Source organism: Carcharhinus amblyrhynchos, chromosome 2 (genome assembly GCF_965287045.1).
Source record: "Carcharhinus amblyrhynchos chromosome 2, sCarAmb.v2.hapA, whole genome shotgun sequence".
Taxonomy (NCBI): Eukaryota; Metazoa; Chordata; class Chondrichthyes; order Carcharhiniformes; family Carcharhinidae; genus Carcharhinus; species Carcharhinus amblyrhynchos.
In genome coordinates, this window is record NC_137325.1 from 80432317 (window position 1) to 80455378 (window position 23062).

The 23062-nt window shown below is 40.0% G+C and overlaps 1 protein-coding gene across 1 annotated transcript in view; it reads right to left on the reverse strand.

Moving 5' to 3' along the window:
* LOC145355704 (putative acyl-CoA dehydrogenase 6) overlaps positions 1-23062 on the reverse strand; it is a 72289-nt gene continuing 49227 nt past the window's right edge. The window contains exons 4-9 of the mRNA XM_080207952.1: positions 16176-16282; positions 12915-13082; positions 9578-9751; positions 8007-8168; positions 4683-4833; positions 1-2197 (exon numbers count right to left, since the gene is read on the reverse strand). Coding sequence (XP_080064078.1) covers positions 2104-2197; positions 4683-4833; positions 8007-8168; positions 9578-9751; positions 12915-13082; positions 16176-16282 — 856 coding nt within the window. The 3' untranslated portion in view covers positions 1-2103. The remainder of the gene's footprint in view (positions 2198-4682; positions 4834-8006; positions 8169-9577; positions 9752-12914; positions 13083-16175; positions 16283-23062) is intronic.

The following is a 23062-nucleotide window of genomic DNA, read 5'->3' on the forward strand; positions in this document are numbered from 1 at the left end:
TAACACCAAAGATTGAGATTTATTTAATGCTGTCTACACCAGGGAAGAGTAGGGTGAGGAATAATGTAAACCAGATTAGATTGTACATATATTTATCATGTTTTATATTTGGATGATTCACTTTTGCAATTTTTGATCATGAACATATCATGGTGATCAACTAATAAATGTTTACATATAACAAAATTATGTGACATATCAATCAACATTACATAATTATATCATGTAAAGATACATACTAAGGCATTAAAATAATAATCTAAACTATTAACAGTACAAGTAATCAAAAGTGCTGATTACAATCCCTCCAAAACATTTGCTTGCACTGTTCCCAACTGTTTTACCAGTGATTTCATAGGTTTAACTTTAGCAATATTCTTCCCAGTCATTATCTCGCCCAGTTGTTGGAATTCTATTTAATGGGAGATCTCAATAGAACTTTGGCAATTAAATTCAAGTTAAAAATTCAGGATTTTAATGTTTAACAGTAGGTTTCAGAAAAATCTGGCCTGAGAGAAAACTGGTTTAAAAGTCTATGGTGAATATTTTCTGTTAAAAGTTTTTTCGATGTGGATATGCCGGCGTTGGACTGGAGTAAACACAGTATAAAGTCTGAACTTTTTACTGGAGAGGCCAGAACTCTCCATTCACCTGATGAAGGGGCTAACCCAAAAGCTAGTGAGTTTACAATCAAATAAATCGGTTGGACTGAAACCTGGTTTTGTCAAAAGTTTTTTCCACAGCTTTCCTTTAGTAGCTCGAACCTTGTACCATTTCGAGCTTCACACAGCTCCACAATACTAAGCTACCATCCCTATTCAGCCACATCACATTCTTTGTGTCGCAGAATTACTCTATTCACTTCCATAGCCATCTGAGTTTTGGCCTGGCTTTGTAGCTCCATGGCCCAGTAGCAGTATGTCTTTCCCCAAGGTTGGCAGACACAGCATTGAGTCTCAGGATGTTTTAAGCTGCTACCATTTACTAAACTGAAGGTAATCAGGCTGATAGAAGTCCAGGTCCCCTTGAACATATATATCACAGAGATTAAATGGAAGGAGACCTGAAATGAGTCATGTCAATGAGATTACAAAATCCCATATACTTTACTAATTATAAAGTATGATCACATAGCTTTAATGGCACAGAGGGACAGTAAGATAAATAGTAAGGACTGCGTATGAGTATGTTGTAAGAAGTCTCACAACACCAGGTTAGAGTCCAACAGGTTTATTTGGTAGCAAAAGCCACTAGCTTTTGGAGCGCTGCTCTTTCGTCAGGTCAGTAGGAGTTCTGTTCACAAACAGGGCATATAAAGACACAATTTACAAAATAATGGTTGGAATGCGAGTCTTTACATGTAGTTAAGTCTCAAAGGTACAGACAATGCGAGTGGAGAGAGTGTTAAACACAGGTTAAAGAGTTGAGTATTGTCTCCAGATTTTGCAAGCTGGCCAAGATCCTGGTTGAGGTTGCAAGCTGGCCAAGATCCTGGTTGAGGTTGTTCTCGTGTGCGGAACTTGGCTATCAGCCTCTGCTCAGTGACTCTGTACTGTCGTGTGTCATGAAGGCTGCCTTGGAGAACACTTACCTGAAGATCAAGTTCCGTCTTTATGTGCCCTGTTTGTGAACAGAACTCCCATTCACCTGGCGAAGGAGCAGCGAGCACTCCAAAAGCTAGTGGCTTTTGCTAACAAATAAATCTGTTGGGACTTTAACCTGGTATTATGAGACTTCTTACTGTGTTTACGCCAGTCCAACACCAACATCTCCACATTATGAGTATGTTGAACAGAGAGTAGTCTTAGTCTTTTCACCTCTTTAGATGTGATGTTAGCTCAGATAAATCTGTATTAAAGTAATCATTCATCATTAAACTTCCAAAATACCTCTATGCTTTTAAACAAGTTATAGATTATTTTATGTCGTTTGACAATAAGATTTCTCCATGACAAAATAATTATAACATAGAAAGGCAGTATGTATCCACAAAGGTAGACATGTTTCTGTACATTATCATTTCCTATGTTACCATTTTCCAATTAAAAGTAATTAATGCAATGGAACATTGTTTTCTTGTCTCTTTTTTTTAATTTGAATCCGTCATTTCTTTCCAGGAAGAGTCCCCATGTACTTGCATATGATGGATAGCATCACCTCGTCCGCACCTCCTCCTATTGACATTAACCTCATATCCCTCAAAGATAAAATAAGAAAACAATCATTCATTGACCTCACAGAGAGAGATACAAATGCTAACATTTAATTGTATTTGGCTAATTGCATGCTACAATGCCCAGCAATGTTTCAAGAATATGTCTCTACAGATGTTCAAGAATATGAATATCTGTAGAGACCAATCAATCTTTTTAAAAAGAAAGTAAACTCCACAATACCAACAAAAAGAAAACTGCTGGATAAGATTTTCTTTTTAAAAACTTTTATAACAACAAACCAGCTAGAATCAACACAATTCAAATATCAATAGGTGAAGGATATTTCAAATGAGAAAGTAAATTTCACTTTAAGTTGTCAATACAACAAAGATATGTCTCATGTAGTTACACACACTCACATTACTTCCTAAACAAATGTGGGACCACATGCAGTGTCTCAGTCCTTCCAACTCAGCATTCATTTTGTAAGGTCTCACTTCCATTTGTTCTAGTCCTCGAATCACATCCACCAGCAACCACGTTCATCCTCAGTTTCTGGACACAGTTATCACCATAAGTAGTCTTACAGCACCAGGTTAAAGTCCAACAGGTTTATTTGCTAGCAAACACCACTTTCGACTTTAACTCGGTGTTGTAAGACTTCTTACTGCGTTTACCTGAGTCCAATGCCGGCTTCTCCACATCACAGTTATCACCAACAAGGCACGTGGCTGTGGACACTATCCTGATAAAATTGATGACACAGAATCCCGAGACTCTCTTCTTTGTTCCCTTTATACAATGTGGTATCACTTCAACAGCAGCAGGGGGTATTTTCCAATCCATAATGTCTCACTCTTCCTGTCTTCAGTGATCTGTCCTTTTCAGCAGTCACTGCTTGACTAAAAGAACTCTAATACAGCCAAACAAAGTTGTTTCATTTGGAGAGAGCCTGGCCTATTTTTGCACCAATTCTTAGTATTCTGAACAGCCAAACTGAAAAACTAATCAAAATCCAACTTGGTTGTAAACAGCTATTTACTCTTTGCTTCTTAGCTGGTCATATCCATGGCAACCACAGGTCGCATGGACATTCCTTAGAAACTAATGATGCCACAATCAGGAAACCAATTAACCCTCTTTCAAAATACTTCCCAGCACATTTTGCTCTTAAAGATCATTGCAAAGAAATTACAGGCTTTTCCCAGTGTACAGATCATGACAAGTGTCTTATAGCCAGTACCACGATTGATTTTTTTAAAGATATATGACCATAGGTCCAGAGTCAAAGGAACTCAGTAATAATAGAATCAATTTCTGATAGTTTGATTAAAATAAATTAATAGGTCAACTTACATTCTTTAAAATACATTAATTTTTTTAAAATGGAATTTTGCTTCTTGGTAAAAAGTGACCAAGAGAAGAACAGCATTTAAGGGCAAGAAGGATATCAAACTCAACCTGAACCCTGATGGAAAAATCCCTAATGCTCAATTTGTAAAAAATATTTCCTGTCATTTCTATTTCCTTTTTTAATAAATGATTGATGTTAATCTTTTAAGACTGTATAGATGGTGCATTTTTAAATTTCATGCTATTTGATCAGAACACTGTCCATCATCACTGAAATCGTACCAATAACTGCTTTTTCCTTCATTGCAAACCCTCTTATCCTCTCATTCTCAAGGCATTTAGTATTTCATCGGTATGTGTGACATGCCAAAGAGTGTTGGCATCCTCTGGTACGTCATTCAAGTAACTATTTCTCAACTGGCTATTATCATAAGTAATTCTTATTAATGAGTCTAAGAAAGAAATTTAAGTCTAGAGGCACAAAACCAAACTATTCCTTTCCTGTTCCAATACTCGATGTCCAAGGACTTAAAGCAAACAATACTGGATAGCAATCTAAAGTAGAAATTCTGACCAAATTTTCCTTCCTTAACACCAGGTAAGCTGAAGGCAGCTAAAGTTTCCTTAGTTCCATCTGAGATTTACAACATCATCATAAGACAGTGAGCAAACATAGAACCTTCTTGGTTTGTGTGATTGACTCAATGAGATATCTGAACTTTACTAGATACACTATTATCTTACGTACATAAATTTGAGAAAGCACTAGTTTGTCTTTGGGTTCGTGTACTGGATCATCTGACCACAGTGATTATTGAAAAATCCGATGGGTCGTAGCACATATCTGTAAAGGAGCCTATCCAAAGTTCTTTTTATAATGAAAATTGGGTGGTTCCTTGAGAAGCGTGAACTATGATGCTTGATCAATCACCACACTTACATAGCCCAGGAAAATCTCCCCTTAAAACAATTCATAGCTAAATGATATAAAAATCTTACTTAACTTTATATAACTTCAGAACCTATCAATTACTGCTGAATATCTATTTTAAAGGATTTGAGGTTTAATGGAGTCCTCGAGAATAGCAAATGTTATGTGCTTCAATGAAAACACAAAGAAAAGATATTTGCAGTTAAACTCAGTATATGTACATATCCTCTAGTTTTACTTACCTGTACAGTCTGCTCACAAGTACCTCATTAGTAAAACCCATTCCTCCCCAGAACTGCAGACAGCTGTCAGCTAACTCACGAACCAGTCGGGCTGCCTTCAGTTTTGCCATTGAAGCTAATTTTGTTGTATCATTTCCTTGAATATACTGAGCTGAATGCAAAAGAGATAGATTTCAATTATAACTGAACTTAAAGTAAATCTTGTATGAACAACAAAGCCCGACACAAGTTAGAAAGCAGTATCATATTTTCCAGTAATGGAGTCGGGGGCTGGCGGTTAATGATGAGGGTTTTGCAATGACAACACAAACTGCAATAATGGTGAATCTTTAGAATTCTGTAGCCCAGAGGACTGTGAATACTAAGTTATCAATCATATTCAAGACAGAAATCAATGGATTTTTGGATCAGAGGAATGAAGGAATATGAGAATAGTGCAGGTAGTTGATTTGAGGTAGAAGATCAGTCAATATCATTTAGAACAATGAATAGTTTTGAATGACCAAATGACCTACTCCCATTCTTATTCCTTTTGATCTTGTGCTGGTGATAGTTTATGAGCATAAGGTTATTTTACATAATAAAGATATTGTAACTTTATAGATTTTACATTTTAGATTCTTCTATTCCATATACATCTAAACTCAATTTATTGGGATAGTTGCTTTTAGAGCCTGTTAATGTTTAATGTAAACATTTTCATGTTGATCATCTTGCCATTTTTGATCATTCTCGAATATAAAATTCAAACCCATGAAGTACTCCTGCCTTGGACAAACTCCAATGCGTGTTATTCTTTGTAACAAATTAATATTATAACATTGCTGATTGTTGAGACTGATAGTGGTAGATGTATCCCCAAGGTCAAATTAATTGATTTGAAATGCAGTGGTCATTCCAGCTGTGACAGGCAGCAATTTTGAGGTTTATTGTAACACATTATATTAAGAAAATCTTAGTTTCCACATCAGAATCACGTATAAAACAATTCAAACATTTTATGTTAATTGCGTGACAAACTTCAAAAACAAATCTTTCTTCCATTTTATATTCAAGAATGATCAAAAATGGCAAAATGATCAACATGAAAATGTTTACATTAAACATTAACAGGCTCTAAAAGCAACTATCCCAATAAATTGAGTTTAGATGTATATGGAATAGAAGAATCTAAAATGTAAAATCTATAAAGTTACAATATCTTTATTATGTAAAATAACCTTATGCTCATAAACTATCACCAGCACAAGATCAAAAGGAATAAGAGTAGTAGGAGGTCATTTGGTCATTCAAAACTATTCATTGTTCTAAATGATATTGACTGATCTTCTACCTCAAATCAACTACCTGCACTATTCCCATATCCCTTCATTCCTCTGATCTGTCTTGAATATGATTGATAACTCAGTATTCACAGTCCTCTGGGCTACAGAATTCTAAAGATTCACAATTGTAAAGACATTTTCACTCATTTTAGTCCTAAATGGTTGACCCCTTATTCTGAGACTGTGATCCCATGTCTAGATGTCCCAGCTAGCAGAAACCAACTCTAAGCATCTACCCTGTCAAGAATTAAGAATTTTGTACGTTTCAATGAGATTACATTTAATTTTTCTAAACTCTAGAAAACAAAGAATTAATTCACTCTCTCCTTTGGAAATCCTCCCATCTTCTATGGTCTTCAATTATTAATAATAAAGTTCCATCAGTCTTTTTAAGCAACAATTACAAGTTTTTATAAACCAATAGTTTTAACAGAAGCAAAACCACTATGACAAAATAACATCAATATCGATTTACACAAAGAAACTAACTTCTTAAAAATTAATTTACGGGAAGTGGGTGTTGCTGGCTAGGCCAGCATTTAGCGCCCAGCAGAAGATGATAATGAGCTGCCTCCTTGAACCACTGTAGTCCACAAGGTGTAGATACGCCCACAGTGCAGTTAAGGAGGGAATTCAAGGACTTTGACTCAGCAACAGTGAAGGAGCAACAATATATTTCCAAGTCAAGATGGTGAATGATTTGTCGGGGAACCTCAGGTGGTGGTGTTCCCAGGTATCTGCTGCTTCTGTCTTTCTAGATGGTAATGTTCAAAAGATGCTGCCTAAGGAACCTGCAGTGTATCTTGTAGATGATGCACACAGTTGCCACTGTTTGTCAGTGGTGGAGGGGTTGAATGTTAGTAGAAGGAGTTACAATCAAGGGGGCTGCTTGTCCTGGACAGTGTCGAGCTTCTTGACTGTAGTTGGAGCTGCACTGATCCATGAAAGTGGACAGTATTCCGTCATGCTCCTGCCTTGTAAATGTGAACAGGCTTTGGGGAGTTGAGAGGTGGGTTATTCACCAAAGGAGTCCTAGCCTTTGACTTGCTCCTACAGTAAAATTGTTTATATGGCTAGTCCAGTTCAGTTTCTGGTCAATGGTAATCCTCAATAGGGTTTGATAGTAGAGGATTCAGGAATTATAATGCAATTGACTACCAAGGGGCAATGGTTAGATCCTCAGTTGTTGAAGACGCCGCTTGCCAGCCGAAGCCTGGAATTTTGTCCAGGTTCTGCTGCATTTAGACATGGACTGTTTCAGTATCAAAGGAGTCGTGAATAGTGTTGAATATTGTGCAGTCATCAGCAAACCACCCCCCTTCTGACCTAATGATAGAATGGAAGTCTTTGATGAAGCAGCTGAGGAACTCCTGCAGTGATGTCCTGGAGTGAGATGATTGACCTCCAATCACCACAACCCTGTCTTCTCTTGTGCTCAGTATGACTCCAACCAGCACAGGACTTTCTTTCTGATCCTCACTGATTCCAGTTTCGCCAGAGCTCTTTGATGCCATACTCAGTCAAATGCTGGCTTAATGTCAAGGACAGTCACTGTCACCTCACTTCTGGAATTCAGTTCTTTGTTCACGTTTGAACCAAGGTTGTATTGATGTCAGGAGCTGAGTGGCAGAACCAAAACTAAAAGTCCATGAATAGGTTAATGGTGGATAAGTGTTGTTTGATGGCACTTTAGTGATCAAGAATAGACTGGTGGGCTGCTAATTAGCTGCATTGGATTTGTCCTGTTTCTTGTATACAGGACATACCTGAGCAATCTGAGCTTCTTCCTCTCCCCCAGTCATCCTCACCCTGGCTGCCTGGGATTTATCCTGCACAAGCCCAGTGGTAGCCTCCTGCCTGTGAACTTCCACTCTTGATTCCCATGGGTAATGTATGTTTGTGCATTCTAGAAGATTCCAATGATGCAGATTCCACTTATCTTTAAATGATAAAAAATGCGTGATTTTGAAAGTGAAATAAATTAACAAAAGCTCCATACCTACACAACGATAAAGGAGAGAACGAACAAGTTCAACCTCAGTCTCAAGTTCAGCAAGACGGAAGTGCACTGTTTGGTTGTGTAAGACTGGTTGGTCAAAGATTTTGCGTTGGCGTGTATATTCAATCGTTTCCTGTATGATATTCTGCATTGGTGCCAACACTGCAAAGAGAAAAATAACATTTTTGCACAACGATATTACACATTGTGACAGAAATATAATGAGCCACATTTGCCTGTTCCAACTTGGGATCAAAGTGCATCGGGCATAGTTTGAAAATCATAGTGGGCACCTGAACACAAGATTCTCATCCTTTTCATTTTCAGCATCAATGGATTTCATCAGTGTACATAAGGGTGTCCACATTCTGCTGTCCCAACATTGCCTACACTATAGCAGAAATGGACATTCCAATCTTCCACAATTTTGATGGAGAAGGCTGGGCTTTGTTAAGTGACCGGGATCCCACCAGCAGAGGTATCATGAACCATGGTTTAAAGGTGCAAGCTTTCTACAAAAGTGTTGCCTTCTCCACATGTCATAATGAAATGCTGCAGCACAAATTCTGCCAATTTTTATTCAAGTGATTGATAGCACTTTGTTTGAAAAGGTAGTGGTCATTGTTCTGACAACTGGCAAGCTGTCAAGGGAAAGCATAGCACTATGAAAATAGGAAAATCTTCAGGTTTATTAGAGTTTAGTACCTCCTTGGTAAAATGCTATTCCACATTGTAATACTGAAATCCAGGCCTGATTGTGAAAAAAATCCTCAATGCTTTATTTTTTTTAATTGAAGTTTAGCTCAGCCACCTGTTTGGACATCTAAATGTTTGAAGATGACTGAACTTTCAGTAAAGTCATGACATTCAGGCAGCTTTTTGGCTGTTTCACAACTTTGATAGATAGCTGAGCTTCTGACTGTTCAATAACTCTAACAGATTCCGCGCAGAGAGTTTTCTTGACAAAGCTTTCAATGGGAAATGCTTATTTATTTTGACAGATAAATGAGCTTTTAAAAAGATAATGTTTTTAAAATGCAAGCAATTCAAGTTATATTTGTTCATTTGGAGACCATCATCTGTCCAGAAACTGTCTGCAGTCTTTGGTCCACCATTTTATCATCTGCAAAGCCATTCCCTCGTGCCACTCAATAGGGCTGTCCTTATTGGTTCGATGTTTATCTATTCAATCATAGCCAGGGCATCTCCTGCAATAGCTTTTCTACAAGTTCTCCTCCTGTAGAGTAATCCCTGAGCACTGCTAAATTCCCATGGGCCCAAAAATAATTAATATTAACTGGCTCAATAAGTAGTCAAACTGACAATTTGGTGTTGGCCTGAAGTTTTCTTCATAGGCTTATTCTTGCCTCCAACTTAATCACGAAAAGTTTTGCTGCCACCAAGAGACTGGCATATGGCCTTTGATTAAGTGAGCCTGGCTTTCATGCTTCCCACATAGATGGCCTGCATTTAATCCAGCACTGGAATTTGTTTTACTGAATCCAGAGTAGATTAAGCAGTGTTTTGCTTTGCACGCAATGTATGATGCATGCACAGTAGAAATTACCTACATGCTGCAACTGCCCACATGCGCTCTTCCTGGAATTGCAACATCTGATAGGTAAAGCCCATTCCTTCTTCCCCAATGAGATATTTTCTTGGAACTCTGACATCTTCAAAATACATCTGTGCTGTATCTGATGACCTCATGCCCAATTTATCGATCTTTTTAGCCACGTTGATTCCTGAAAATGTAATTCATATGGTTAGCTAATTAACAACACTTTGAAATAAATTTCCTATTCACAACAGAAATATTTCAAACAATACAGACATACAGTAGAAATAAAGCACTGGGGACTACAATGATTTTAAAGAGGCCTACGATGTGGACCTCTTAGAATATGAGCTCCCAGATTAAGGCAGTAATTGCTTCTCCAATCCGGGAACCCTGCATTATACATAATACGGAGTGTCAGGGTTACTAGGACTCCAGGTTTATACTCTGAGTACATACCTGAGTGACGCTTACTATGTAAATAAATCTAAATGTGGTGAAGAGACACCTGACTCAGAAGTTATTTCAGGGACTCATCTATCATCAGTCAATAACAAAAAGATTGACCTTTAAATCCCTCTATAAACATGAAGACAGGACCATGCCGACATTTCAATGCAGTGTTGAGGGAGTACTTCATTGTTGACGTTGCTCACTTTTGAATATGAGGCTCAAAAGCCTGTTTGGTTGGACATAAAAGATCCCATGGACCATTTCAAATGACAATGAACTCAAATCTTGTGGTAGTGAGTGATATTCAATGATGTGACAAGAAAAGGAGCCATTAATGGTTGCAGGCTGCATTTAAGGTAGCGTTGTCAAGGATAATGTGGCCCTTCTTGTCATGCTTTCCTTAATTTCTGTAATAACTCAAACCTCTTTCTATCTTTAGAACATAGAACATAGAACACTACAGCACAAACAGGCCCTTCGGCCCACGAGTTGTGCCGATCACATCAACACCTACCAACCTACAGACCTATCTATAACCCTCAATCTCATTAAACCCCATATACTCATCCAGAAGTCTTTTAAAAGACCCCAGCGAGTTCGCCTCCACCACCACTGATGGCAGCCGATTCCATTCACTCACCACCCTCTGAGTGAAAAACTTACCCCTAACATCACTTCTGAACCTCCCTCCCCGCACCTTAAATCTGTGTCCTCTCGTAGCAACCATTTCAACCTGGGGAAATAGCCTCTGAGAGTCCACCCTATCTATTCCTCTCAACATTTTGTAAACTTCTATCAGGTCGCCTCTCAACCTTCGTCTCTCCAGGGAAAAGAGTCCCAGCTCCCTCAACCTAACTTCATAAGGCATGCCTCCCAGTCCAGGCAACATCCTTGTAAATCTCCTCTGTACCCTCTCAATAGCTTCTACATCTTTCCTATAGTGAGGCGACCAGAACTGCGCACAATACTCTAAATGAGGCCTGACAAGGGTCTTATAAAGTTGCAGCATTACCTCCCGACTCCTAAACTCAATCCCTCGATTAATGAAGGCCAGTACACCATACGCCTTCTTGACCACCTCCTCCACCTGCGAGGCCGATTTAAGAGTCCTGTGGACCCGGACCCCAAGATCCTTCTGCTCTTCAACACTACTCAGACTTCTGCCCTTGATAGTGTACTCGTTCATCCCGTTGGTTCTGCCAAAATGGACGACTACACATTTATCTGCGTTGAAGTCCATCTGCCACTTCTCCGCCCAGTCCTGCATCCTATCTATGTCCTGCTGCAACTTTTGCCATCCTTCCAGACCATCCACAACACGACCAACCTTATTTTACCTTATTTCACCTTATTTTCCTCCCCATCTCTTTACCTTTACACCATCTCCTGCCCTTTCTACCACCACCACGTACACATTACTATTCCAAACTCTTTTTATTGAGCCATTTAATTAAGCTTTGTAGCCACCCTTCTTCCTTGCTCTTTGGTCATTTATTCCATTCTAAAGTTTGAACAAATCCACTCCTACCTCCCTCACATTTTCCAGTATGGATGGCCCATCACTCACTATGACCTTATTTTCCTCCTTCCATTTTACAGTTATTATTCCCTATCTGGTTCCTTCAAATGAGCAGCATTTGCTAAATTTACTTTTTTTTAATAACTCAGATAAAAATGAGGAAAGCAATTGTTTACCCGTCTCATTGCGATAAGGAAGTCACAATTACATTCCCTAACTGTCAACAGAACAGGAGATGAACAGTTAGCTTCAAAATGCAACAATTAAAACAAACTGAACAAACATCAGTAAGCCTTTTTCTACCCTTCTTTTGTCCTATCCCTAGCCTCAGTCTCTCGCCCCTCACCACATGCACTGAAGTTTATAGAAACACAAAAGCTGCAAATGGTGAAAACTACAAAGGAGACGCAGTGTTCCACCAGTACAAGTAAAACTAATGCATCCTGGGAAATTGTCCATGTTTAAACTGTAAAATCCAAATTTAGATCACAAGATTATAATGTTGGGCAAAAATATTCAGCTCAAGTCCAAGGTTGAGGATGAAGCCTTCAAGTAAAAATTTAGTGAAGACGTTAAAAGATAATTCAGTGGATACATTTAATGACATTACTAAATGCGTAATTTTTGGACTTATTTATTTTAAACATGAGAAATTGTAGTTGCTTAGGAAAAATTAGTGAAAAATGTTCTAAAAGGGTATTTTGAATTATGGCCACATCATGCTACAGGGTGGTCAGTGATTAGCACTACTGTCTCACAGCGCCAAGGACCTGGGTTCAATTCCCAGCTTAGGTCACTGTCTGTGCAGATTCCGCACATTTTCCCCTTGTCTGCATGGGTTTCGTCAAGGTGCTCGGGTTTCCTCCCACAGTCTGAAAGATGTGCTGGTTAGGTGTATTGGCCATGTTAAATTCTCCTTCCGTGTACCTGAACAGGTGCTGGAGTGTGGCGACTAGGGGATTTTCACAGTAACTTCATTGCAGTGTTAATGTAAGCCCATTAGTAACACTAATAAATTAACTTTAAAACAATCTCAGGATAATTTATTTTCACTATAAAATATCAGCCTTCAGATATCATATAGGGGCACATTTTATTACACTGAGATCCCTTACAGAGCACAGCCTACAGGAATGACATGCACTTCAAGAATATAATCAGTTTTCAATTAAACTAAGTTTAGATACTCCATTTAATTTCTAGTAGATGGTTAAAATCTAACAAAATTCAGCAATTAAGCACAGTCCAGAAGCTGAACTCACTCGTAGTCTAATGCTTCAAAGATTTCCTTTAATGTCTATTTGTTAGCAGATATGATGGAGGATCTTCCTCAAACCTCTCAGGTCAGCCTATATTTTATGTTCACTCTAATCCTTACCTGGTAATTTCATGGGCAGACATATGAGAGACTTGCTTTTGTGAACAGGCCCATCACTAGTGTTTGCTAAAAGACACATCCAGTCAGCTTGACAACCATTAGTTATCCACATTTTCTCTCCATTTATTATGTAATCATCTCCCTTCTTGACAGCTTTGGTCTTGATGTCTGCAAAGATGGACCATTTTCTCAAGATATAAAAGATAATAAGACCCATAAAGCATAATGTTCCAAAACTTGTTAGGCATTCAAAATGCTCCTTTTAAACTTTTTTTCCCTGATTGAAAGAACAAAAAATTATCTAAAAAATTCTGTAATTGGCAGAAAAACTACTCATGATTTGTCAATATTTGTATTAGGATATCACCCAATTAAAATAAACATCGTACATTAAAGCTGACAAGAGAATTGGTAGAAATATCTGCTTAGCATGATTAATGCAGTGATTTATAGACTGTGATTGTCTTTCTCTACTTTTAAGGGGGCTTCCAAAATGTTATTGTACATAAGCTTTGCCAACTAAGAAGTTTCTCTCTCATTAGTCTAAAAGATAAGTTTATTTTCATCTGACATACTGTGAAACTGAACAGAGCATCAATATTTCAATACTAAATCTGTGAACTTAAGAACAGCTTTATTGCTATTATATAACACTTATATAACACTTATAAAACCAAAATATGTTTCAAATTGAACACCTTCTCAAGAGCAAATAGGGATGGGCAACAAATGCTGGCCTAACCAGCAACAGCGATATCCTGCAAAATAATTTAAAAATGTATCTGCCCTGTTTTAAACCCAAAGCTTTCTTCATTCCCATTTCTATCTAACTAATGTTTAACTTTTTTCAATGTTATTGACCTTTCTTACAGTTTCAAAAACTTTCAAGGGTCCAGCAGAAATGTGCAAATGCCACTTAAAATAGTGATCAGGTGTTTTTCCTGCATTTCTGAAGCATTCATGCTTGCCACAATTTTAATGGCACTGATTTTGGTTTTGGAAAAGGTATCAACTGTAAAGATGAGGAACCTCACCTGTCAGACTCCTATGACACAATTAGGATCTTGGTATAATTTCTTATCTCAGGTTATGCAAAATGCGCACTTTGGTGGATGTGACCATGATATCTTGTCTAGTGTAACCAGAAGAGATTCAGTAAATTTGAATTTTTAAACTTTTTTCATGGTTTCTTTCAGGGGTCAGAAAAACTGCTTCTCTGGGGCCCATAAAGAAATCTTGGGCCAGAGAGGCCCTGCCCTAAACTACCCAACCCAACCACCAAACTCTGAACCCCCCATGGCTTATTTAAATCAATATCAGTGACCATTCTTCCCTTGCATCAAAGCAGTGACCTGCTGCTTCACAAAAACAAACTTCTGCCTACTGGCTAAGCAATGATTCTGGCTCTCCAACATGCAGAAGTTAAAATAATTTAGACTTTACTCCGGTACCATGATGTTGGTTTCTCAGCCTCTGGTGCTCCAAACTAAAATCAGGGCTTAGTTTTTAAATCTCCACTTACTGATTTCTCACTATTTACTTTGGCAGAAACTGAAGGTTCTGTAAACAACATTTTTGCTGTGTTAAAAAAAGATGCTAAATTGCCTCTTAGTGTCCAAAGATGTGTCAATTAGGTTGACCAGCCATTCATGAGGTTACGGAGCTAGGGCAGAGGCAAGTGGGGATGCTCTTTCGGAGAGTTCGTGCAGCTCAATGGGCCAAATGATATCCTTTTGCACTATAGGGATTCTATGATTAAATCTATAATGAAAGCCCATATTTGAATCTATTACATTTCAAATTTTAAAAAAAATTGCTGAATAAAAACAAATTCAAAGTTGTCTAGAGTTGAATAGTACCTGGATAATAAAACTGTTCAGAGAAGTAACATTCCACCTAATATTCGCTACAATTTTTGTAAGGGTACATTTACGTTCCAGGTGACACGAGCTGCTATCTACACTTCCAGGCCACTAGGCCCTCAAATCTAGATGTTCCTACTTTCCTCTTGGTCTCTGTGATCATTTTTATTTTAATTTTAATTTTACATGTTTCTACTCGTCCTACCTCAATTCTAGTTCTTTCCTGACCCAAATTTGAAATTTTTCACTATGCTCACATATCTTATCCCCGTTCCCAACTCCCTTTTGGACACCTGGAAACCTAGAAGGAGGAGTTAAAATGTCAGTTCTGTTTTTCTCTCTACAAAAGTTGCCAGACCTGCTGTGCTTTTATTTCAGATTTCCAGCATCTGTAGTGCTTTATTTTTATTCTATACCTTAAAACTGACTCAGGTCCCATTTTTAGGCTAGTTGAACACCAGATTTGAAAGCTGGCACTGTGATAATTTATACTCGGCCAATACAATCATTATTTTTAAAAAACTGCATTGAAATTAGTAACAAATAAAACAATCACTAGTTCTGGGAACTCAAAAGTATCCTGACAATAGTTTATTGTGCAGTGCTGTCTGAGTTGAATTTGAAGAAGGGGTGGTGGGGGAGCATATTGCTCATGTAGACACCTCCTGCACACCCCCTCCCCAACCCATCCCCATTACAAAAGTCAGTTCCAGGCCAACCAACAAATAAAGGCCACCCCACAGCAATAACACGCTGCAGGTGGCACTGAAACAGATAGTGGGACTTCCACCCCTCAAAGGGAGGGAGACCTGCCCTCAAACGTTGCCAGCCAATCAAATTGGCTGGCAGCCCCAGTAGGCTGAGCAGCACCAGAACACGGTAGTGGCACTGCTCAGGCTGCAAGCAGGACCTGGGAAAAGTGCAAAGGATCCTAGACTAAAATATGTCAGTGTACCACCTGTTCCTTCCCACTTTTTTACCTCAGATTTTTCAAAACTGATTGCCCATGCCGACATGCCAAAACACCGTGATGTACGAACATAATACTCAGGTCTTATGCCTAATAAGAAGCTCAATTGCATGTTAATGTTTTTTTCAAATGGTGGGCAGGCTGTCTACTTCAGCCTAACATGATATGATAGGGTAGGGTGGGCTAAAAGGCAATCACCCATTACATTTTATATGTCCCACTTCCACCTGCCAAAAGCATCCCAGCAAGGTGTTGCAAAATTCAAACCCCTGATTTTGGAAAATGATTCGTTTGATTGAGTTTTAAACCAACATCATTAAACTTAAAAATATTAAACTTAGCCTTTACTCTACAATGACTTAATTTGTCAAATTGTTTGTACAGACTTGAGCTTCATATTAATTTTATTCATAAATATATCTCAAGTACTTGCAACATCAGATCCAGCTCCAATTTCACTGACTCCCAAACAGGCTACCGTGTCCCCAGCAATGGTAGGTGCGAGGAATTGACGTCTCAGTTCATCTGACCCAAATCTGGGAAAGGAATGATACCAAATTTTGAATGATTGCTACCATTTTCTTAGCCTTAGTCAACATTTATAGATAACTATATAAGGTGTAGAGGCTTTGATCCAAATTAAACAAAGAATGGATGTGTTTTTTTGCAAGAAGTAAGGAACGAGACTTTCGGATAATTTTCATAGGCTCTTAGAGAATCATAGAATTATACAATGCAGAAGAGGCATTGTATAATTCCACTTACCAGCACTTGACCCATAGCCTTGAACGTTGTGTGCCAAGGGCTCATCCAGGTACTTTTTAAAAGGTTGTGAAGCAACTCGCCTCTACCACCCTCCAAGACAGTGCATTCCAGACCGTCAGCACCCTCTGGGTAAAAAGGTTTTCCCCACATCTTCCCTAAACCTCCTGCCCCTCAACTGTCAGTTCCCTTGTGGCTGACCCTTCAACTACGGCAAACAGCTGCTCCTTACCACTCTGTCCATGCCCCTCATAATCTTGTACACTTTAATCAGGTCACCCCTCAGTCTTCTCTGCTTGAGCAAAAACAACACAAGCCTTTCCAACCTCTCTTTAAACTTAAATAAGCACTTACCTCCGAGTATCGGCCTCATTGTTCCTGTGGAGCAGCTTCAAGAGGCAGCGATTTTTGGGCATGTGAGGCGGTCACGAGTAAGGTATTTTTTCTTGTTTAAATTTTTAACTTTTTATTTCTAGTTTAAAGTCGCGAGTGGCGGTGTTTTTTTTCTTTTTTTTGAATTAGTTAGAAACCGGAAGTCGTCACTAGGATGCTTACCGGTATTTGTAGTTTTTTTTTCGGGTCTCTGACCCTATAAATTGGCACAGAGAGGATACCTGATCCTCTACACTGGTAGAGAATCCCACCCTCCCACCTCCTCTAACCTAATTATAAGTGTGTGGGAAGTTTTTTTTTTCTTTTTTTTTCTTTTCTGCTGGAAATTGTTTCAGTGATGGCAGTTCAGGCAGTAAGCTGCACCTCCTGTGGTATGTATGTGGTGAGGGACACCAGTAGTGTTTCTGCTGATTATACCTGTAGGAAGTGTGTAAGATTACAGCTTCTGGAGGAGCGTGTTAAGGAGCTGGAGTTGGAATTGGAGGAACTCCGGATAATTCGGGAGGCTGAGGCGGACATCAATAGGAGTTACAAGGAGATAGTCATTCCTAGAAATGAGTCTTGGGTAACTGCCAGGAAGAGGGGAAAGAAGCAATTGGGGGGACAATCCCCTCGGGCTGTTCCCCTCCAAAATAGGTTTTCTGTCCTGGAGGCTACAGTTGAGGAGGAATCAACTGGAGATAGCCAAAGGGAGCAGGTCTCTGGAGCTGAGCCTGTTGTGAAGGCTCAGGTGGTCAGGGGATGTAAAAGATTGGGCCTAGTGATTGGGGACTCCACAGTTAGGGGGACGGATAGGAGAGTCAGAGGTAATGGTAGGGACTCAGGGCTGGTGTGTTACCTCCCAGGGGCTGGGGTCCGGGATGTTTCAGAGACGGTGTTTAGGACTCTTAAGGGAGAGGGAGATCAACCCCAAGTCATAGTTCATGTGGGGATGCATGACATAGGGAGGTTAAGGGAAGGGGATATTAAGCAGAACTTTATGGAGTTGGGATGGAAACTTAAGGCCAAGTCGGACAGAGTGGTTATCTCAGGACTCTTGCCTGTGCCACGGGATAGTTTAGAGCGGAACAGAGAGAGGGAAAGTTTGAACTCGTGGATGAGGGGATGGTGCAGGAGGGAGGGGTTCAGGTTCTTGAGCAATTGGGGCTCATTCTGGGGAAGGTGGGACCTCTACAGGAGTGATGGTCTACACCTGAATCAGAGGGGAACCAATATCTTGGGGGGAAAATTTGCAAAGGCTATGCAGGGGGGTGGGATCCTGAGTAGCGGGGGTGAAAGTGAGGAGGGCATAGATGGGGACTGCAATGCATGGCATCGTGGGGGTGAAGCGGAGCAGGGTTTGAAATGCGTATACTTTAATGCGAGGAGTATTCGCAATAAAGTGGATGAACTTGCAGCGTGGATCAGTACCTGGGACTTTGATGTTGTGGCCATTTCAGAGAAATGGATACAGCAGGGTCAGGAATGGTTGTTGCAGGTTCCGGGGTTCAAATGCTTCAGTCGGAGCAGAGAAGGAGGTAGAGGGGGGGAGGGGTAGCATGATTAGTCAAGGATTGTATCACGGTGTCAGAGAGGAAGTTTGATGAGGACTTGTCTGTTGAGGTTGTATGGGCTGAGATTAGAAATAGGAGAGGGGAGGTCACCCTGTTGGAAGTCTTTTATAGACCTCCTAAAAGTTCTAGAGAGGTTGAGGAAAGGATTGCGGAGGCGATCCTGGATAGGAGTGAAAGTAATAGGGTAATTGTTATGGGGGACTTTAACTTTACTAATATTGATTGGAATAGCTATAGCTCTACATCATTAGAGGGGTCAGTTTTTGTGCAAAGCGTGCAGGAAGGTTTTTTGACTCAGTATGTTGATAGGCCAACTAGAGGTGAGGCTATATTGGATTTGGTGCTGGGAAATGAGCCAGACCAGGTGCTAGACTTGGAAGTTGGTGCACATTTTGGTGATAGTGACCACAATTCGGTTACGTTCACCTTAGTGATAGAAAGGGATAGGCACGAACCTCAGGTCAGTAGTTTTAGCTGGGGGAAGGGTAATTATGAGAGAATTAGGAAGCATAGGTTGGACTAGGAGACTACAGGGTCTCGGAACGTCCAAAATGTGGAGTTTTTTCAAGGAGCAGCTACTGCGAGTCCTTGATATGTATGTCCCTGTCAGGCAAGGAGGAATTGGTAGAGCTAGGGAACCGTGGTGCACTAAGAAAGTTGGTTCGCTGGTTAAAAAGAAAAAGGAGGCTTATGTCCGGATGAGACTTGAGGGCTCAGGTAGTGCACTAGAAAGCTTTAGATTGGCTAGGAGGGAGTTAAAGAGTGAGTTAAGAAGGGCTAAAAGAGGACATGAGAAGACTTTGGCTGATAGGATTAAGGAGAATCCTAAGGCGTTCTATAGATATGTTAAGAACAGAAGGTTGGTTAGGGCAAGATTGGGGCCAGTTAGAGACAGCAGTGGGAATGTGTGTGTGGAGCCAGAAGAGATTGGAGAGGCATTGAACCAATATTTCTCTTCAGTGTTCACGCAGGGGGACATAAATGTAGCTGTGGAGAACACTGGGTTACAGGGTTGTAAACTGGACAGTATTGCAGTTGATAAGGAGGATGTGCTTGATATTCTTGAGGGTTTGAAAATAGGTAAGTCCCCTGGGCCGGACGGGATTTACCCTAGGATTCTCTGGGAGGCAAGAGAGGCGACTGCAGAGCCTCTGGCTCTGATCTTCAGGTCGTCATTGGTCACAGGTATAGTGCCAGAAGATTGGAGGATAGCGAATGTTGTCCCATTGTTTAAGAAGGGGAACAGAGACTTCCCCGGGAATTATAGACCGGTGAGTCTTACTTCTGTTGTGGGTAAGGTTTTAGAAAAAATTATTAGGGATAGGATTTATAGTTATTTAGAGAGTAATGAATTGATTGGAGATAGTCAGCATGGTTTTGTGGAGGGTAGGTCGTGCCTTACTAACCTTATTGAGTTTTTTGAGAAAGTGACCAAAGAGGTGGATGGGGGTAAGGCAGTTGACGTGGTATATATGGACTTTAGTAAGGCGTTTGATAAGGTTCACCATGGAAGGCTTCTGCAGAAAATGCAGATGTATGGGATTGAGGGTGATTTAGGTAATTGGATCAGGAATTGGCTGGCGGATAGGAGACAGAGGGTGGTGGTTGATGGTAAGTATTCGTCATGGAGTTCAGTTACGAGTGGTGTGCCTCAGGGATTTGTTTTGGGGCCACTGCTGTTTGTAATTTTTATAAATGATCTGGATGAGGGTATAGCTGGGTGGATTAGTAAATTTGCTGATGACACCAAAGTCGGAGGTGTGGTAGATAGTGAGGAAGGGTGTCTTAGTTTACAGGGGAACTTGGACAAGTTGCAGAGCTGGGCCGAGAGGTGAAGGATGGAGTTTAATGTGGAAAAGTGTGAGGTAATTCACTTTGGCAGGAATAACAGATGTGTGGAGTATAGGGCTAACAGTAGGACTCTGAGTATGTGGATGAACAGAGGGATCTAGGTGTATGTGTACATAGATCCCTGAAAGTTGGGAATCAAGTAGATAGGGTTATTAGGAAGGCATACGGTGTCTTGGCGTTTATTGGTAGGGGGATTGAATTTAGGAGCCGCAGCGTCATGTTGCAACTGTACAAGACTCTGGTGTGGCCGCACTTGGAGTATTGTGTGCAGTTCTGGTCCCCACATTATAGGAAAGATGTGGAGGCTTTGGAGACGGTGCAGAGGAGGTTTACCAGGATGTTGCCTGGTATGGAGGGGAGGTCCTATGAGGAGAGACTGAGGGATTTAAGGTTGTTTTCGTTAGAAAGAAGGCAGCTAAGTGGGGACCTTATTGAAACATATAAGATGATTAGAGGTTTAGATAGGGTGGACAGTGATAGCCTTTTTCCTCGGATGGAGAAAGCTAGCATGAGGGGGCATAGCTTTAAATTAAGGGGTGGTAGTTATAGGACGGATGTCAGGGGTAGGTTCTTTACCCAGAGGGTGGTGAGGGATTGGAATGCCCTGCCTGCTGCTGTTGTAAATGCGCCTAGTTTGGGGGGCGCTTAAGAGATCCGTGGATAGGTTTATGGATGGAAAGGGTTTGGTTTAGGTTAGAGGGTCATTGCTTTTTAACTGGTCGGCGCAACATCGTGGGCCGAAGGGCCTGTTCTGCGCTGTAATGTTCTATGTTCTAAATGTTCTATCCCAGGCAGCATCCTGGTGAATCTCCTCTGCACCCCCTCCAATGCATTCACATCCTTCCTACGATGTGACGGCCAGAATTGCACACACCACTCTAGCTGCAGTCTCACCAAAGTTCTATACAACTTCAACATGATTTCCCTGCTTTTGTACTCTATGCCTCAGCTGATAAAGGCAAGTGTCCCTTTTTCACCAACCTAATAACATACCCTTCTGCTTTCAGAAATCTATGGACAAATATGCCAAGATCCTTTGGTCCCACAGAACTTCCTAGTGTCATGCCATTCATTGAATACTTCCTTGTCAAATTACTCCTTCCAAAGTGTATCACTTCACACTTTTCAAGGTTAAATTCCATCTGCCACTTATATGCCCATTTGACCATTCCGTCTATATCTTCTTGTAGCCTAAAACACTCAGCCAATCTTTGTCATCCACAAACTTATTAATCCTACCCTCATATAATCATCTATGTTGTTTATACAAATTTGAATGTGTTCACCAAGAAAAAATATTTTGGTTTCATGTGATTTAGCAAGAATATATCTTAGGTAAAATGTTGAGAAATCTTATCTTTCACAAAACAGAGTAAATCATGCAAAATGATTTCAGGTCTAGAAACCTTGGACGCCTGCTCTTTCGGAGGAAGTGGATCAGGACAGCATCACCAGCTGCCTCTGTTGATAAAGACAATGATCCTGCCTGCAATCCTGATGTTAGCTCATTTGAATATCATTAGGAAAATACTTCAAATATCATTAGGAGAGACAAAAGATGTTCCCAGCAATACAGCATTTTTACTGAATCGGTCCCAGAAAAATACAAAAGAAGGGCAACCAATGGTCAAGGTGCCAAGCAACATTTAAGGAACTGCAGCAAATTAAACACCGTGAAAAGGCATAGAGATGGCATCTGCAAAATTGAGGACTAAGGAAATCTAAGTCTTTTGGGAAAACAAATTGAAATAATTTAAAATTGCAGTCCTACCTGGAACATTCGGTTCACCTTAAGTTGCAACAATTGACAGTAGGCTTTTCCAGTAAGCTGCTTACTCATTAGTCTCATCCACAACCCCTTTTGGCTGATTTATACTATTGAGCCTTGGTGGATTGCATCTAATTTCTTAGCTTTGATAGGCCATGATTACATTAATTCCTCTAACTAAATTAGTGAAAAGTATGATGCTTAGAGATTGACTGCAGTTAGTAGGCTGTTAGTTTAAAGGTCTGCAAGGTTGTCATTAACCCAGAGATGGGCCAAATGGCCTCTTTCTATCTATGCTATAGCAAATCTGTGATTCTGATATTTTGTACGTAATGTAGGATAGAGGTAAGAGTGCTCAGGAACACTGTGGCTGGACATGAACATATTGTCAATATGATTGGAGAGAATATGAGAGATCATATGATTGGACAAATTCTGCTGCAAGTTCTTGTTTCTGAGTACTAACTAAGCTTGGATCATTTTCAATGTAGGACATTCAACAGCAAAGATCTAAAGGATGAATGAGGATGAACTGCAGCAGGAATGTGGAACAGGGTATCATAACTTCTACCCAAGGACTTGTGTAATGCAATTTACAATTAAATTCATTTCATGTACATAATACATTTCTGCTTAATCACAGAAAAATCTACCAACAGATGAAATAAGAGGGAAAGTAGGGCATTTTTAGTTCTGGAAGCAAGTAACATGCAGTGAAGCTGCTTGTGTGATGTGGAATAATCTTGCCAAAACTGCATTACTTATGTTATTTCAGAAAAATGTTGCTTAGATTTCTGCAACACTTTCCAGTCACATGAACATACAACATAATCCCAAGTCTCTTTCTAAATCTAGAACTAAGTTCCTGAAGGCATAGACAAGTGATCTGGAGAGTGGAATGGCTTATTTGGCAACTTTCCTCCGCTACCTGTAGGCAAGTGTCTGCCTTCTCCTCAATAGAAGGCTGAATAGTCAGGAGCGAGTACAGA